The 17,806-nt window shown below is 35.4% G+C and overlaps 1 protein-coding gene across 9 annotated transcripts in view; it reads right to left on the bottom strand.

Moving 5' to 3' along the window:
• Positions 1-17,806, bottom strand: part of HMCN1 (hemicentin 1) — a 514,108-nt gene that overhangs the window by 48,171 nt on the left and 448,131 nt on the right. For all 9 annotated transcript variants that reach the window (XM_063794515.1, XM_054673722.2, XM_514061.8 and 6 more), the window contains 8 exons: positions 16,767-16,957; positions 14,277-14,490; positions 12,493-12,627; positions 11,905-12,095; positions 10,186-10,267; positions 5,679-5,948; positions 4,948-5,118; positions 4,644-4,814 (listed from right to left, as the gene is read on the bottom strand). In XM_063794515.1, coding sequence (XP_063650585.1) covers positions 4,644-4,814; positions 4,948-5,118; positions 5,679-5,948; positions 10,186-10,267; positions 11,905-12,095; positions 12,493-12,627; positions 14,277-14,490; positions 16,767-16,957 — 1,425 coding nt within the window. The remainder of the gene's footprint in view (positions 1-4,643; positions 4,815-4,947; positions 5,119-5,678; positions 5,949-10,185; positions 10,268-11,904; positions 12,096-12,492; positions 12,628-14,276; positions 14,491-16,766; positions 16,958-17,806) is intronic.

The raw sequence follows: 17,806 nt of genomic DNA on the forward strand, positions 1-17,806 counted from the left end.
AATGATAATATAAACTGGAGTTGGCATAAAACATCATGCTATCTAGATGATGCAAAAAAACAAGAACTAAAAACACAACTACCATTTGACCCTGCAATCCCACTATTGGGTATATGCCCAGAGCAATATAAATTGTTCTACATAAAGACATATGCACCTGTGTGTTCATTAAGCACTATTTACAATAGTAAAGACAGAAGCAACCAAAACACCCAACAACAGTAGACTGGATAAAGAAAATGTGGTACCATACATACCATGGAATACTATGCAGCCATAAAAAAGAATGAGGTCCCATCCTTTGCAGGAACAGGGATGGAACTAGAGGCCAGTATCCTTAGCAAACTAACTAACTCAGGAACAGAAAACCAAATACTGCATGTTCTCACTTATAAATGGGAGCTAAATAATGAGAACACATGGACAGAAAGAGGGGAACAACAAACACTGGGGCCTACTTGAGGGAGGAGGGTGGAAGGAGGAAGAGGTTTAGAAAAATAAATTTGGATACTATGCTTAGTATCCAGGTGACAAAATAATCTGTACATCAAACCCCTGAGTCATAAGTTTACCTATATAACAAACCTGAACATATACCTCTGAAACTAAAATGAAAGTTAAAATATTAAAAAACTACAGAGGGATTAAGTAGGTAAGAAACATGCAAAATATTATAACTGAATTTGTTACACTATGTTGCAGTTTTAATTATGGCAGGGTAGAGGAGCACAATGCTAGGAATGGGTCTCCAGGCAGACACTCTGGGCTTGAATAACTATTCTGCCCTTACAGGCCATGCAATCCTGACAAGTCACTTGGCTGCTGTGTGCCTAGTTTCATCATCTGCAATATGCAAATAATAAAAGATAATTTATTAGAGTTGAGGTGAGCAGTAATGAGTTCGTAGAAGAAAAGTGCTAGGAACAGTACAGGACACATAGTAAATCCTACATAAGTGTAAGCTAGGAGCTATGATGGCTTTGCTCAAAGTTCTCAACAGTTTTCAGACAGACACTTGAAAAAATGGTCATTCTTTAATCTGTAGCTATATATGGATTTTAATGACAATGATTCTCAATTGTCAGGACAGGCCATCACCGAAGATATCAATCTTAAAAAAGATTTGCAGTTTAAAAACACTCTTCTAACTGGGGCAGGGAAAGTACAAAATAAGTTTGAAGTAACTATTTGCACCAGAAAGTAAGGAAGTACTCAAAGAATCATGAGGACATCTCAACACTGAAGCCAGCCCAGACAAGCCTGCCTCCACTAACCTATTCTAGGATAATGTGAACATGATGATAAATAATGACAGTGTATGATAAACCAGGGGTCCTCAATCCCATGGGCCACGGATCGCTTGGCAAGTGAGCAAAGCTTCATCTGTATTTACAGCTACTCCCCATTGCTAACATTACCACGAACTCCGTCTCCTGTCAGATCAGCAGTGGCATTAGATTCTCATAGGAGTGCGAACCCTATTGTGAACTGTGCATGCGAGGGATCTATGTTGTGTGCTCCTTATGAGAATCTAATGCCTGATGATCTGTCACTGTCCCCCATCAATGCCAGAAAGGACCTTCTAGTTGTAGGAAAACATGCTCAGGGCTTCCACTGAGTCTACATTATGGTGAGTTATATAATTATTTCATTATATATAAAATCCACAATAAATGTAATGTGCTTGAGTCATCCTGAAGCCATCCCCCCAACCCTCGATCTGTAGAAAAATTGTCTTCCACAAAACCAGTCCCTGGTGCCAAAAAGGTTAGGTTCCACTGTGATAAACCATTGAATAATACCTGAGTCCTGATTGATATAAATCACAAAGTAAAGAAATGAGAAAGTTCTTGACAGAGGTCAGTAATAGATATGGAAGATAATGATGGAGTTAGAAAATAGCTATTTTGCAAAAATCATAGTAATAACTGATTCAAGCAGAAATCAGAAATGGATGCTAAAACTAGTGGGTGAAAGGTTCATAAGATGTTTATAGAGACTCTAAGTTTCCCTACAAAATACTTATTAATAATAGAAGTAAAAATAGTAACTATACAATGACAGACACTACCTTAAACAAGTGAAGAAAGTTAACACCACCAGTATGGGACAAACTGACATTATGTGCCTTTTGAAACGATGCATGGAGAAGGACACAAAATCATTTCTGTGGTGTTCCTGCCAAAATGCAAAACCTACATGTAATCATGAGGAGATGTTAGACAAATCCAAATTGAATTGTCTTCTCTAAAATACTTGGCCTGTATATTAAAAAATATCAAGTTCATGAAAGAAAAAGAGACTGAGAAAATTTTCCAATTAAAAGAGACTAAAGGGACACAACAAATAAGTACAAGTGTGATCGTGGATCGGATCTTGAAATGGGAGAAAAAGAGTTATAAAGATATTACTGGGACAACTGGCAAAATCCAAACATGGCCTGTGGATTAGATAACAAGATTAGATAATGAAATTAGATAATAGTAGTATCAATGTTAAATTTCCCAATTTTGATCACTGTACTATGTTCATGAAAGAGAATGTCCTTGTTTCAGGAAATACACAAAGTTTCACCTAGATAGTGTTACATAGAAATTATCTGTACTCTTCTTGCAACTCTTTTTTAAGTTCAACATTGTCAGAAATGAATTGTACTAAAGCCAAGTATCTTCTGCCCCCGAGATTTTCACATACTTCCTGGATGAGAAAGGCTGTCTTAGGCTGGCTGCCGATTTTGCAGTGGTGAGCTGAGAAATATTTAACAACCAGCTCTCTAGGGGTGAGGAGGAAAACTTGTAGCATCGCTAATTTTTGTGGTATAGATACTCCTACTACAGCTGATATTTACCTACCAATGTGGTATCACTAAATTTTCATACATGCTCTTATTGGGAAGAAATACATGCTTTCATTGAATGGCTCTAGGACACCACCGATATTATGCTCAAACAATAGCTAAATTCAGTTGGTTTAGGGACTGGGGGAAATAACTAGAGAAAGCCTTTTAAAAAAAAAAAACAAGCCAATAGAATAGTGAACAAAACAACAGTAAGTAACCAAACAGACAGTAGTAGGCGAATAGTTACTCAACATGAAAAGAAAAAACTGGCTTTTATTTTAGGATATTTACAAATATCATTTAGTTATTATATAGTTATTATAGATGACAAATTACACAAAATTGCTCAATCAAGTATTTCCTGCTCTTTTAAATTTAAAACATAATGTTATTACAACCAGCTTTTAAATTCTTTAAGACTAAAATAAATGGCTTCTCGTTTATTTTAAGATGTCAGGACAGTACTTCGTTTTTGTAATGTAATCAAAGTTCCGAATTGCAAATCCAGATACCTACAATTTAAATAAGCTTCATAATTAGATCAACCTGAGTTCAAAACTTTGATTCATTTTTTATTAGCTGTCTATCCTTAGTGAATTACTGCACATTATTTTCTAAATCTTTCCTCATCTGCACAATACGATGCAATACCCAATGTTGTGAATACCTGTCCCTTTTTGGTTTGTCCGTTATTTCTTTTTCTGATCATTTCAGCTAAGATATCTCTCCAAGTTGTACTCCATCATTTCAAGTCTCTGAGTTTTTTGGGTATGTTGATAAAAACTGGAAAGATATTGTTTATTATTTTAACTCTAGCAACTAGAACAGTGTCTTGATGACAAAGTAAGTGCTCAGAAAATATTTGTTGGATGAATGAATGAATAAATGAACAGCTCCTCTACTTTGCATGATTTCTTTCTCAACACTCTTTACACTAGGTAGACAGTTCACCCAAGATGGCTATTAAAATACCCTTCTCTTGGACTCACTTGAGTTCAGGGGTAAACATGTGACCTGAACAAAAGCAAACAGGGTTCCTTTCCAGAGACTGATATGAATTCTGAGAGACAAGGGAACTCTTTTTCTCTGAGGCCTCACTTAGATTATAAGGCCCCTGTGAGCCAGTAGCTGTCAGCAGCCATTGTTTCCACCACATGGAAAGAGTTTAATAGAGAATAAAGCCAAAGAGAGGAAAGTAGATATGAGAGATGGAAAACATGCTAGTAAAAGCACTGTCCAAATCCTTGGATTCAATTATACCTGAAAATTTTCTACTTGGACTTGTTTGATTTGTCACTTTAATTGGAAAGAGTGCTAAAACACAAAATCAATAACAATACACAATATTAACAATATAAAGCACCTAGCATGGTTCCTATTATGTGGCAAGTATTTAGTGAATGACAGCGATTCGTATTTACCCCTCACCAGTTGTGTGTTTCTGGGCAAGTCTTTAACCTCTCTAGGGTTCATTTTTCTCACCTCGAAATGGATGGCTGGATTAGATGTTACTTTATGACCTTGTAAATACTTATGTTTTCTTTACATGATTGAGAAATACACTCCAGTTTGGACCCTTTCTTCAAGTTCAATTAAAGCAGGTATTTTGCTTAACATCAATGAATGCCATACCTTTACAAGTTTATCCATGAAAGAGAACTAAGAATATAGTGAATGAACATATTCTCAAGGGTAGAGGCCATAACATCTTTTTACAATGAAGAAGAAAAGGCAAATGTAATTCTTTCATAGGAGTTAAGATAGAAAAGTTTTGTTTATCTTAGCATTATTGGTGGTTTCTCACCTGGGCAAGGCCTAATGTTGCACATAATTATTTCCACAGCATTCCCTTCACATGGCCGCCCACCATGCTGAACTGATGGATTATTGCAAGTCCTGGTCCTGGTTCGGTTGCCGCGTCCACAGCTCCTTGTGCATTCTTCCCAAAGACTCCATTCCGACCAGCTACCATCCACTATACAAAGGTGAACCATTACACCATCAGGTATATTTCAATTGGGAATACTTACACTGGGGCAATCCATAGGTAGAAGACAGAAATGAAGGTCTATTAAACACATGCCTATCAGTTAAATAAGGAGGTGTACCTGGACAAGGCTTATTTTGACAGTTTCGCATTTCCAAATCTGAACCTTGGCAGGGCTTCCCACCATTGGCTGGAAGGGGCTGGTTGCACAGACGACTCCTCTTTTGGATGCCTTTTCCACAGGTGACACTGCAGGCTCTCCATGCAGACCACTGGGAAAATCCACCATGAACTGCAAATAAAACATTGTACTTTGTCTAAGCTTTTGCAAATAAAACATTGTAAAGGAGATTTCATTTAAGATATGCACGGGTTACAGAGCTAAATATATAGTTGCTGAGAAATAGCTTATGGAAGCTCTCCTTTAAGGAAAATTAAAATCCAAGAGAGAGAGAAGAACTTCAGTTACCCAAAGTTTCTTCTCAGATCGAATCCTCACTCACTTGCACATGGCTGCTGGAAGAGTTAGAGACCAACAAGTTTACAAACTGTTCACCTTTTGGACATAAGTCATTCTTTGCAGCAAAACATATACACTGATTTCTAAGAATAGATTTAGTTGTGAATCAAAAATCTAGTTTGGGATTTTAAATTAAAACCTTGGCATTTTAAAGCTCTAATCTGTGTTGGTTTAGGCCCTTCAATCTGTAAATTTTGATGATTTTGTCCTCTCCCCATCATCTAAAAGTATGTTAAGGTGACAGGAGACTTGGACTAAAGTGCTTAATAATTTCCATGATTTGAGTCACCCCAGGTACTGTTTACTATGAATATTCCTCTGATCACACTCACCCTGGACTATGACTGGCACTCTGACAAGGACAGAACCCATTAAGTTTCGAGCAACACATTCAAATTCAGAGGTATCTTCTTTCTGAGCATCAGCAATATATAATGAGTTGTTGGACAACACGTTAACCCGGTCATCCCAGGAAATAGAGTGCCCTTGACGGGACCATGTAATGGTTGGTTGAGGCTCTCCAGTTGCCTGACAATTCAATATGATTTTGCCACCAGCATTAATAACAGTTTCCACTGGCTCAAGAGTGATAATAGGAGGACCTACGGAAAAAAGCACATAGTGTCTCAGTTTTTGTGGAGTTACAGCATTTTTTTTATCATGTATTATATGGCAACATTATTTTGAAAAAAGTGATTGATTTGTTTATAAAACACTGTTGCTTCCCAACTAAGATTATAGATTATAATTGCCATTGATACAATTTTCATAATTCTTTTTTATTTAGTAAATGTCAAAAATTTAAAATTCCTGAGATTAGCCTAGAGCATGGGCTCTAGAGTCATGTTTCCTGGATTCAAATTCTGTGTCTGCTCCTTACTACCTCTCTGAGCCCCATGTCCTTAAAAATGGTGCCTACTTCAGAGGATTCCTGTTAGACTCAACAAGAGGATGTGACTACAACTTTTGAACAAGGTAAGCACACAGTGCTCTTAGTTACTATTATTTTTGTCTGTGTTTTATATGGTGAACATTCACTTTTTTCTTTTGATCATTTTTGAGGTAAAGAGTCATTAACTCATTCTTTTTTTTTGAGCCAGAGTCTCCCTTTGTCACCCAGGCTGGAGTGCAGTGGCACGATCTCGGCTCACTGCAACATCTCCCTCCAGGGTTCAAGCAATTCTCCGGCCTCAGCCTCCTGAGTAGCTGGGATTACAGGCACCCGCCACCACGCCTGGCTAATTAACTCGTTCTTTTACCACTGGCCATCATTTATTCAATAAACATGTACTGAAAGCCTGCTATTTGCCAGGCATTGTGGTGGATGCTGAGAGCATATAGAGAAAAGATATTCTTTCTAGTCTCAAGGAGCTCACAGTCCACTGATAAGACAGACTTGTGCTATAGCATACCTATGGAACTAACGTGTAGTAATATGGGAGCATAAACCATAGTAATAATAGATCAAACAAAAGCATGCCACTGGAAATGGAGGGGAAAAGGAAGACATATCCAAGAATTATTAAGAAAGTAGAAATGATAGAACTTTGTTACGGATTGGTATGGGTTAAAGGGAAGAACTCATGACTACAGGGTTTTGATTTGGACAATATGGTATATTTGGGCAATGCAATAGCACACAACAGGAAGAACAGATTTGTGGATAGGGAGTAAGGAATGATAATTTGCATCCATTTAGGACTGTTGAACTTGAGGTATCTCTAAGACATTCATATAGCGATGTCTACATGACAGGGATATTCATATCTAGAGCTCAGAATAAAGATGAGCAAGAAATATATATGTGTGAGTCTTTCATCGTGAATAAGATTGCTTCAGAAGAGAGTCTAAAATGAGAAGAGGGCCAAAGACAGAAACCATTGCATTGCAACAGCATTATTTAAGAGATGGACAGAAGACAAGCTTATAAAGATACTCAGAACGAATCACTGAGGTAGGAAGAAAATCAGGACAAAAATGGTATTCTGGTAACCAAAAAGGAAGGAGGGAGATATTAACAGTGTCTATAGTGAATGACAATGGCTGAAGTAAAGTCCTTGGAAAGATTGTAAAAGGAACTGCATGCAACTGCTGGCAGAATGTTTACGTCTATATTGGTCTACAGTGCCAAGACAGATGATAGAATATGACAGACTTCATTGGGAAGAAGAGTTGAACTGGATTTTCAAAAATAAGTAAGGTTATTTGAACAGAGAGGAGAGGGGAGAACACTTGGAGAGAAAGACACAACATGGAGATGGAGTTAGTTCTTTTTCTTTTTCAAGACAATGAACAGAATAGAAAGGATGGTTCACCCTGAAGAGTAACAGCATACAGGGTTGTGAACATTGGTTCAAATACTAAAATAAGAAAGGTTTTCATTTAAATAAGAAAGCAAAGGGGGCAGCATATACATTCTTGAGAAGGAGCATGATGGGATGAGAGCAGTGTTTTAGTGACATTGAACTGAAAGGCAGAATGATTTGTTCAGTGAGAGGTAATAGATAATTCAAGGTGGTGGCTGCATATTTTAGACTGAGAAGTGTATCTAGAATAAATAGAATACAAATAAGACAAAAATAGAACAAAAATGTGTTTTGTTGTAATATTAATATGTTAGTTTTTTTCTGCAAAGGTATCCGTGACATGTTGTCTTTTAAAAAAGTAATTCCTTCATGTGAGGTTTGACTCTCTTAGCAAGTGTCATATAAAGCATTACTCTGACTTATGCTCATCACCCTACACAATGCCTTCTAACTGATGTTTATATTAACCTCACTCTAGAAACTTTCAGGGCCAGTGCTTTTATTTCTCTCCTAGTTTCCTGATTACATTATGTATTCAATAAACTGTTGCTGCATAAAGTAAATACCTCAGGTTTATCCCTCAACACTAAGTGACAACATGACTAAATAAGCTTGTCTGCTCGTATTAAAATGGCTAAATTATCAAATAAACTCAGAACCTTAATTTAGATACCATACTTGAACATTCCCAATTGCATATAAAGCTATAAATTAATACAATAAAATTCCATATGTACATACTTCAATTGAATTAATTTCATCATTCACATAATAAATATGAACACTTTAAATAAAAATATCGCTTCTGGTACTTTAATCCTAATTTGAACCAAATTATATTTTTGACTATTTAATATGCCTCACTTACTAAAATGAATTTATTGTCAATATGTGCAGATGAGCTGCTCTAATGTAGCTTTTTTTAAACTGGGTCAGTGGATTGTGTAGTGTCCTACCTACGTTCACTCAACATTTATTTGGAAAATGTGGCATATTATATTCTCTCCTTGTTGAGCCATAATTCACACCAACATATTAACATTTCTGGAAAATCTGCAGTAAAGAAATTTGGTATGCCTAAGAAGGGCTGAGCACATAGTAACTGTTCTTTATATATTTAATAAATAAAAGAACTCTGTTTAACTCATTTTTCTCAGATTTGTTTGAACATAGAACTCTATTTTTTCCTAATGACATCCCATGTTATCATTTGATAGATATGTTCTTTAGTGAAACATTGTATTAGATACTTATTAAATGTCTATCCATCTATTTGAGTCTTACAGAATTATATAGTTTGGCAAACAGCTAACTAATCTAGAGCATCTCTCAATAGTGATGAAGAAAATGTAAACTCACCCTGTTAAATACTGAGCCTAGTCACAAAATGACTTGACTTGCTTAAATTCTCAACCCAATGACATTGTCTTTGGGTCAGCCCCTTAAGTGGTTCTGTAAACTCTCCAGTGGGTCATTGGATTATTTTATGTTTATCCAATTATGGATGCTCTGTTTTCCGATGACTCTTACTGAAGGGCTTCCTGATGAGCATGAGAATCTCACCCAGAATGTTTAGTTATTTCATGAAAGATGACAGCCATCAAGCTGGAGCACTTTTGAGCTCCTTTACATTAGTCTTTATTTTTAATAAATATCTTAAAGTGCCATAAATGGCAATCTTTTTAAGCATGTTGAAATAACTGTGGTGAATTGTAAGAAGGGGCACTCCATTGAATATGTTGTAATTAAAAAGATTATAAATCTTTTGGGTATATACCCAGTAATGGGATTGCTGGGTTAAATGGTATTTCTAGTTCTAGATCCCCAGGAGTCGCCACACTGACTTCCACAATGGTTGAACTAGTATTCAAAACTTGGAACCAACCCAAATGTCCAACAATGATAGACTGGATTAAGAAAACGTGGCACATATACACCATGGAATACTATGCAGCTATAAAAAACGATGAGTTCATGTCCTTTGTAGGGACATGGATGAAGCTGGAAACCATCATTCTCAGCAAACTATCACAAGGAGAAAAACCCAAACACCGCGTGTTCTCACTCATAGGTGGGAACTGAACAATGAGAACATGGACACAGGAAGGGGAACATCACACACCAGGGCCTGTTGTGGGGGGTGGGGGGAGGTATAGCATTTGGAGATATACCTAATGTTAAATGACGAGTTAATGGGTGCAGCACACCAACATGGCACATGTATACATATGTAACTAACCTGCATGTTGTGCACATGTACCCTAAAACTTAAAGTATAATTAAAAAAAAAAAGCTCTGCCACCAATCAATTGCAATCTTATACTATATATGTTAGATAAAATAGAGAAAAGTATCTTTGTGTTATCAGATTTATGTTTGATGACAACTGCTCCATCAGCAGCAGAAAACTAAATTAGACACACTCTGAGAGCTACCACTAATGAACTTGCTATAGAGTTAAAGAAAATAAATACTCTTTATTAGGTAATATTTCCTAAATCAAGTGTTTAATTAGTTTCATTAAGCAACTTACTTTGCAGAGTCAGACTCATGCTGCGCTCCACCACCCCAGCTTCATTGGTAGCTACACATGTATAGTCACCGGCATCTTCATTCTATGGAAATAAGCAGCGTTTTTACAAAAATATGAGCCTACAGAGCAGGGCAATCACTTTTTTCACCATGATGCTAGTTTATTTGAAATTTCATTTTTGAGAAGGAATTTTAATGGAAATAAGAAAACCGACATATGTCTAACCTCTTAAATAGATTTAAAGGAGGGAGGAGGAGGAAGAGAAAGAGGAGGGGGAAGGGAGAAAACAAATTCCAAGCCTAAACTTTCTCAAAATAGCCTATCATTGATCTCCAGGAATACTAACTGGTAAGAAACCAAAGCAAAAATTACATTATTTTATGATCATCTATCTGGAATTATCTTACTAAAGAAAAATACTAATGCTATACTTACAGATATCTTAAAAAGCATTAAAATAATCAGGACAAATTAACAAATACTGAGTCCTTTCTAATGGGGATTATTAAAACTACATTCAGCTGGACCTTTGTCTAGAGCGTTTGAAATTTAGGAGAGAAAGTGAAAAACTAATTTACTTATACTAATAAATCACAGATTGTAGGTCACATTATATACATATATGTATGTGTCTCTGTGTGTAAATTTATGTAGGACTGCACTAAATAAATTTCAATTTGGTGACTAGAGGCACAGATTTCGCTGAAGGTCTTGTGAATGGAAGAATTCAGGTCTCCTTAGCAAACAGTAAGTCAATAAAGGGGAACTGATTTGCAGGTAGTAGATTGGGAGAAGGAAAAATAAATGTTGGTTTAGATGTTTAATTTGAGGTTTCGGTGTATTATCCAAATGGAAGTTCCTAGTCAACAGCTGGAAATGGAACTTGGAAGAGTTTCAGCATTGGAGATACTACAGTTTTAGGAATTTTAAATTGCATGATGAAAAAAATTAGTATTAACATTGGTATTAGAAGTACCAAGGACTTCAGAAATAGTAATAGAGGAAAAGGGAAAAGTGGTAATGAAGAAGGCTGAGCCATATTAGTATTATGGCACATAAAGTAGAAATAATTTCATAACAGAAGGAACAATCAACAAATGATATCTAATGTTGAAGTAAAATCAATGAGACTAAAAGACTAAGACTGGTCCACTGGATTGGGTAATTAGATAGTATATTTTAATTATTTCAATTACTTAAACAATGACAGCACATAAGTGGTCTCACCAAATGTGATTTAACAAATTAATGTGTATTCTAGTTGAGACATTTTTGGATAAAATATTTCACTTTGGGGTAATTTGACCCCAAAATTAGAATAATAAACCAAAGCACCACTCATTTTCTGAATTACTGAACTTTGGAAAGGCCTAATATAGTTATCAGCTTACTATGAAATCTACTCTATAATTTATATGTAACTGTGTTTGTAATTCTTCAATTTCCTTGTCCTAAAACAGATCTGAGAAAGTTATCTCCAAATGTTAATTAGTAAGTCAATGATAAGGAACAAGGCAGCCACATTATCTCACTACACTTATTTGAAAGGGCTAAAATATCTATTTCAATCCTTGTTTCAGTTTTTTAAAAGGAGTTATTTGATTCAGATTTTATGATTTAAATAGGAATGTAAGAGAAATGTTTCTTATCTATGGCACTCACAGAGGGGTATTGGCTGTGGGGGTTTAAAGGTGCATCAATCATTCTGGTGTGACTTACAACAGTGCCATAGATGGCCAGGGAGCCATTGCCCAGTTGCCGGATTCTGTGGCTAATTTCAATATCCACTCCCTTTCTGTTCCACTGGATGGTTGGGGTGGGATCTCCTTTCACCTCACAATTCAGGATTGCATTCCCACCAAGTGGTTCAATCCAGTTAGAAGGATAATCACCTTTGAAGACTGGAGGTTCTGGAAAACAACATAAGACAGGTACAAAGTAAAAGTAAGTGCTGATAATTTCTTTGTGATCTTTGACCTATTTGGAAAAATAATTTAGTAAAGAGGGGAGTAAAGCCACCTTAAAACCTCATGAAATTTCCAGAATCAACTCTTCATGCTAAATCACCAGATAATTTTGTCAATTTCAATATTCTAAGGGGATGATTCCACTGTGTGTGAAATGATCTCTTCTTATCTACTTTTGAGTTGAATGTTCATAATTTTTTTCTCATGAATTTGTACATCTGTGAAATAGGACTGAGTGGATTAAAAACTTGAAGTTATATTTTATTACTATAAAATAAGCAAAACTTGAACTATTCATTATGAATGCATTATAAATTAAAAATGGAGCACTTTTCCCTACCTTTCACATAAACAAATCCAATTGCCTTCACAAAGCCAACGCTGTTCTCTGCGGTGCACACATAAGTACCTGAATCCTCTTTTGACACTCTTTCAATAACAAGTTCACTGTGTCCATTCACACTGTCAAAGTGGGCTGAGGGAAACAAGAAACAACACAAGTGCCTCTCAGTAACCTAGGAAAAATTTCACGACAGCTCAGTATTTTGCACATTAGATTTATGAGTTGGTCAGCAATTGAACCAAAGAGATGACACTGGAGAAGAGAGCCTTTTCCATATTTCTTCATCTGAGCTATTTACTATGTCTATAGACACTTGTTTGAAGAACAAAAAACAGCAGAAGGAACAGGAAAAGAGGATGAAAACAAACATCTTTTAAAAATTATTTTAGGTTTAAAGTAAACCTTTCATTTAAATGCGTTGCTTAAAGCTGGCTCGTAGTCTGTCTGAGTTTCAAAAATCTTTCATTCAGAAATATTACATTTTCCATTTCATTTATCTCATTACCACTTTTCCTCCCAAACAATTTACATCAAATACATGAAAACCTTTTCAGCTTATAATTCAACTGACTTGGCAGGTCAAAGGGGAAAATTATGAAAACGTATGCTACTTAGGTAATAACAACAACATAGTCAAATTTGTAATAATTTAAACTTCTCTATAAATCATAAATGGTGATTATATAAATATTTACAAAGGCATATATTTTATTTAAAAATTTATGATAGTAATATTTATAAAATTTATCTTATAAATACCATATAACATTTAGAAGAAAATATAAGGTAAATATGCTAATCCTAAAACAACTAAGACAAAATAAAATTCTGACTAAACCAGTCCATATCTAAATACGTATGTTTACCTTGCATGCTCTCCTCATTCAAGTTTTTTTTAAATCTTTTACTGCTGAATATTAAGTGGAAAATTAAGCTTTAAAAGTACATTTACATTACTGCACTTTCAGAAAACATTAGTACTGCACTTTTAGAAAACAATATAGATTAGATTTTTTAGTGTCTGTTTTTTCTTAGTGAGATGTATTGTTGTTATTAAGGTAATGCAGTTGATAAATTCCAGTCATTAACATAACTCTTTATAATAGAAAAAAACTCTCAAGCTTATTACTACTTTTCTAGCAAGACACTTAGTAAATGCTAACAGTGTAATACTTCAGAACTCAATTTTGGGATAGAACAATTTCTCAGTATTGACAGTCTTTATGCTGATGACAAAGTCTAACAAATAGGTAGATATTTGTTCACCCAGGGATGGGTGCTCCTGGGTTCCAGACACGACCTTAACTTGTAGTATACACAGTGACTAGAAATTTTCTACATAAATTAATCTACACTATAATAGAGGTTGAGGCAAACAGCGAGAAGTAGAATTCTTCTCTGTAAAATTAAGTGAATCTTTAGGACTCCAACAGCGGCCATCTTAATCTATTGATCAGTGATGAAGGGGGTCCAGCTGGGATAAGTTTAGGCGCCTATATAAACATACTGCCTTCTCATGGGGTAAGGGGAATTATATTTAGGTTAAAAAAGCTACTTATAACCTGCAATATATGGCCCTGTGATCAACTTATGCTTCCAAAAGAAGGAACAAAACATATATATTGGGTAGAGGGTAAAATCCAAGCAGAGGCACACATTTTACAGAATTTAAAGCAATCAATTCTTGTTACTTTTCAATTTTCACAGCTGGAGGAAACAGAGCTTCGTCTAGAGTTCTACATAGGTGTATTTATTCACTTCTTGAGAATTAAATGACCAACCTGGAATAATATTGTTATTGAAGGTCCATGTTAATTTGGGCAATGGAATACCAGTAGCTTTACAGCTTAATCGTAGCTGTTCTCCTTTATTTAATGACACGTCTCCAGGAAGTTCAGTAAAAGTGGGGAGAACATGCACAGTCAGGCTGACAGTGTGTGTATCTTCACCTGCAGCATTGTTAGCAACACAGGTATAGAAGCCAGAATCCTCCAGCTAAAATTAAAAAAAGTAACATTTAAAATTTCATAATCATCCATCATAGTACATAAAATACATCAAATTGCATAGCTAGACCCTCAAGAAACTCTCTTATCCAAAGACAATTTAAATTTCCATCTTTTAGTCTTAACCATCAGGTTAGCTTTTGCATAACATAATTTAAAATGTATAGAAGTTTAAACATAAGCCCATACCTTTCAGAACAATAATCATTTTACAGTGGTAAGATTTCAGAAAACTGTAGATTCTGTGGTTTGCTAGATATCAAGTGTATTGCTGCTCTGCATTGCACAAATAAAGAGCAAATAATCCCAAAAGCTGACAGCATCTTGACAGCATAGTTGGCTCTCTAAGGCGGTACCAAGGATCAACAAAACTATCAGAGGAAATGGTAAGAGAAAGGGCACTATTACCTAGAATTCTGAGGTCTCACTTGCTAAATTTAATGGCCAGCTCTCATCACGCATCTTTCTTGATGCATTTGTAGCATCTGACACAATTATGAGTCCTTTCTATGCGAAACCACCTTTACATGGTTTCCAGGACAATATGCTCGCCTATTTTCCCTCCTATCTCACTGGTTGCTGCTTCTCCAACCTTTTTCGGGGCTTCTCCTCAACATTAACATTTTAATGTTGGCAAGTGAGAAGGCTCAACCTCTGCTCCTCTTTTCTTCTATATCTGTACTCAATTTTTTGGTGATCTCATACAGTGCTATAGCTTTAAATATCAACTATATGCTGATGCCTATCAGTATCTCCAACCCAAATACTGATACTTTCTTACAAACTCAAAGTCTATTGAACTTCTTATTCTAACTCTTTGCTCTGATGCCTAAGATATGTCTCACATTCATGCCCCAAAACTGAGCTCCCAATTCCTCTCAATGGCCCCTTCCTGTACCACCTGTATCCTTCACTGTCTCGGCTGATGGCTATTTCACCCTTCCAATTGTTCATGCCTTCAGTCTCAAACATTTGAGTCATTCTTATTTTTTTTCCTCACACCCTACTTGCAATCTATCAGAAAATGCTAGCTTCAAAGTATATGCAGAGTCTTACTTCTTACCTCTTCTCTGCTAACATCCTGCTTTGAGTTCTATCATTTCTCATCTGCCTCCAGAGAGTCTTCCCAACAGGTCTCACTGCTCCTGTCCTTGTCTCCCTACCTCTGATTCTCATCACAACAGCCAATGTAAATGTAAGGCATATAAGATTGCTCACCTGCTCAAAAACCTGCAGTGGATTCTGACTTAGAGTAAAAGGCAAAATTGTTACAATGACCTGTAAGACCCGACATGATTTGGCCTCCATTTGTCACTGACGTCTTTCTCCTTTCATTCTTTGCTTTGCTTTCACTGGCTTCCTGTTTTTCAAATACACTGGACATGTTTCCACCTCAAGTTCTTTGCTCTACCTATTTTTGTTTTTCCCCCTGGTCTGCTCCTCCAATATTTGCTTGGCTATTTCACTTCCTTCAAGTTTTGCTCAAATGTCACCTTCCCAAAGAGAATTTACTCTGACTACCCTATTTACAACTGTAACCTTCACTGCTCCAACTCCTGACACTCTTTACCCCTCTTATTTTTCATGCCACTTTTTTCTTCTGACTTATTTTATTTTCTTCTGACATTATTATTTTTCATTTTTATTGTCTCCTTCCTCTAGATATAAACTCCATGAGGGCAAAGATCTTTGATTCTTTTGTTCCCTGATGTATTCCCAGTGCCTAAACCAGTGCTTGTTGCAGAGAAGGTGTTCAATAAATATTTGTTGAATATTTGAATAGGAATATTCAAATATGAATATATATGAATATTTATGGTGAATATTAATGACTGCTTCTGATTGCATTGAGACACATAGACTTTTTTCCTTTTTTAAAAAAGTTTAACATTTTTCCCCTTGAAGCACTAAAGAATTGAAAATACAGCATAAAAATTACAATTATTTACTCTAGATACTTATCATTGCCAAATAAGGTTAAGAGCACAGAATATTGCACTGGCACTTAAAATTTTTCCTGATAAACACATATTTCCACAAACACAAAATAATTTTAGAAGGAGGGCATTTATGAGTTCCTATCATCTGTTAAATATTATTCTCATTCAAGGGACATGAAATATGTGTAAAATTAATTTTGTGACCTGATTTTACAAGAATATTTTTTTAATTATTAAAGAATATACTTCCATGCTAAATTACTAAAAGTATGATGGCAAATTTACAATCTGGCTTAATGTATCTGTTCATGTCCATTAAACTTACCACAACATTTTCTAAAATGAGTTCTCCATATGGTTCAGCAGTGTATTTTCCTAACAAGTTAGCTAAAAGAACATTGTCTTTTTTCCAGTTAATTGCTGGTGTGGGGATTCCATCAGCTACGCATGGAAGAATGGCTTGTGAATTCTCATTGACCGTGTAGTGTCCTTCTGTACTTCTGATCCTGGGTGGTACTATGAAGAGTTTAAAAAAGAGTCATCCAGGAAGCTGAGTTCAATAATGTCTTTATTCACAATAAAAATTAACACATAAAAAACTCTTTTCAGGGTAATTTTGCTAGAAATACTAAAAATGAAAATCTATTAAGATATTGATTTGCTTCCTGCTATGAAAGAAATCAGTATTTTTGGTGCTAGCAAGAATCCTAATGTAATTGAACTTACTGAATATATTTACGTTTGGTTTCTGAGCAAATGACAGAACTGGGTAGAAGATCTTTAGATTTTATTTGGCTTCCCTGACTTTTCCGTCTTTAAGTTACTTCTATTTACTGCAGTGAAGTAAAACAAACCAACAACAAAACGAAAAAATGCTTCTATGGTTGCATAACTGCTGTATATTATGAGGATGAACTAATAATAGTCACCATAAAATACTATAAAACACTCACCCAATATTGAATATCACAAAGTGCTGTAGAAAAAAAATACTTATTGCAGTATTTCACATGTTACAATGAATACAAGTAAACCAGATCAAGACACTTAATTCAGTTTTCATACTGTCAGAGGAAATTTTCAGAGTGACTTTATAACTGCACAGTATAGTACCAAATACTTCCTGTGACTCAAATTTTTTTAAACTAGAATTTGGGCAATATAGAGATGAACTGAATATTTTAGTGTAATAAAAAATACTCGATTGGACTTAGAACTAAGATAGTTACTTCTAAAGAAAAGACAAAAAGTATTAAGAATTCTCGGTTCAAAAGTAAAAATACACTCCCTTCCCAAAACAATGAATTTGGAATTATTCAAACAAATCAGAAGCGGACCCATCTTAATGACATTTTAACGAGTGAA

The sequence above is a fragment of the Pan troglodytes genome, chromosome 1, assembly GCF_028858775.2.
Source record: "Pan troglodytes isolate AG18354 chromosome 1, NHGRI_mPanTro3-v2.0_pri, whole genome shotgun sequence".
NCBI lineage: Eukaryota > Metazoa > Chordata > Mammalia > Primates > Hominidae > Pan > Pan troglodytes.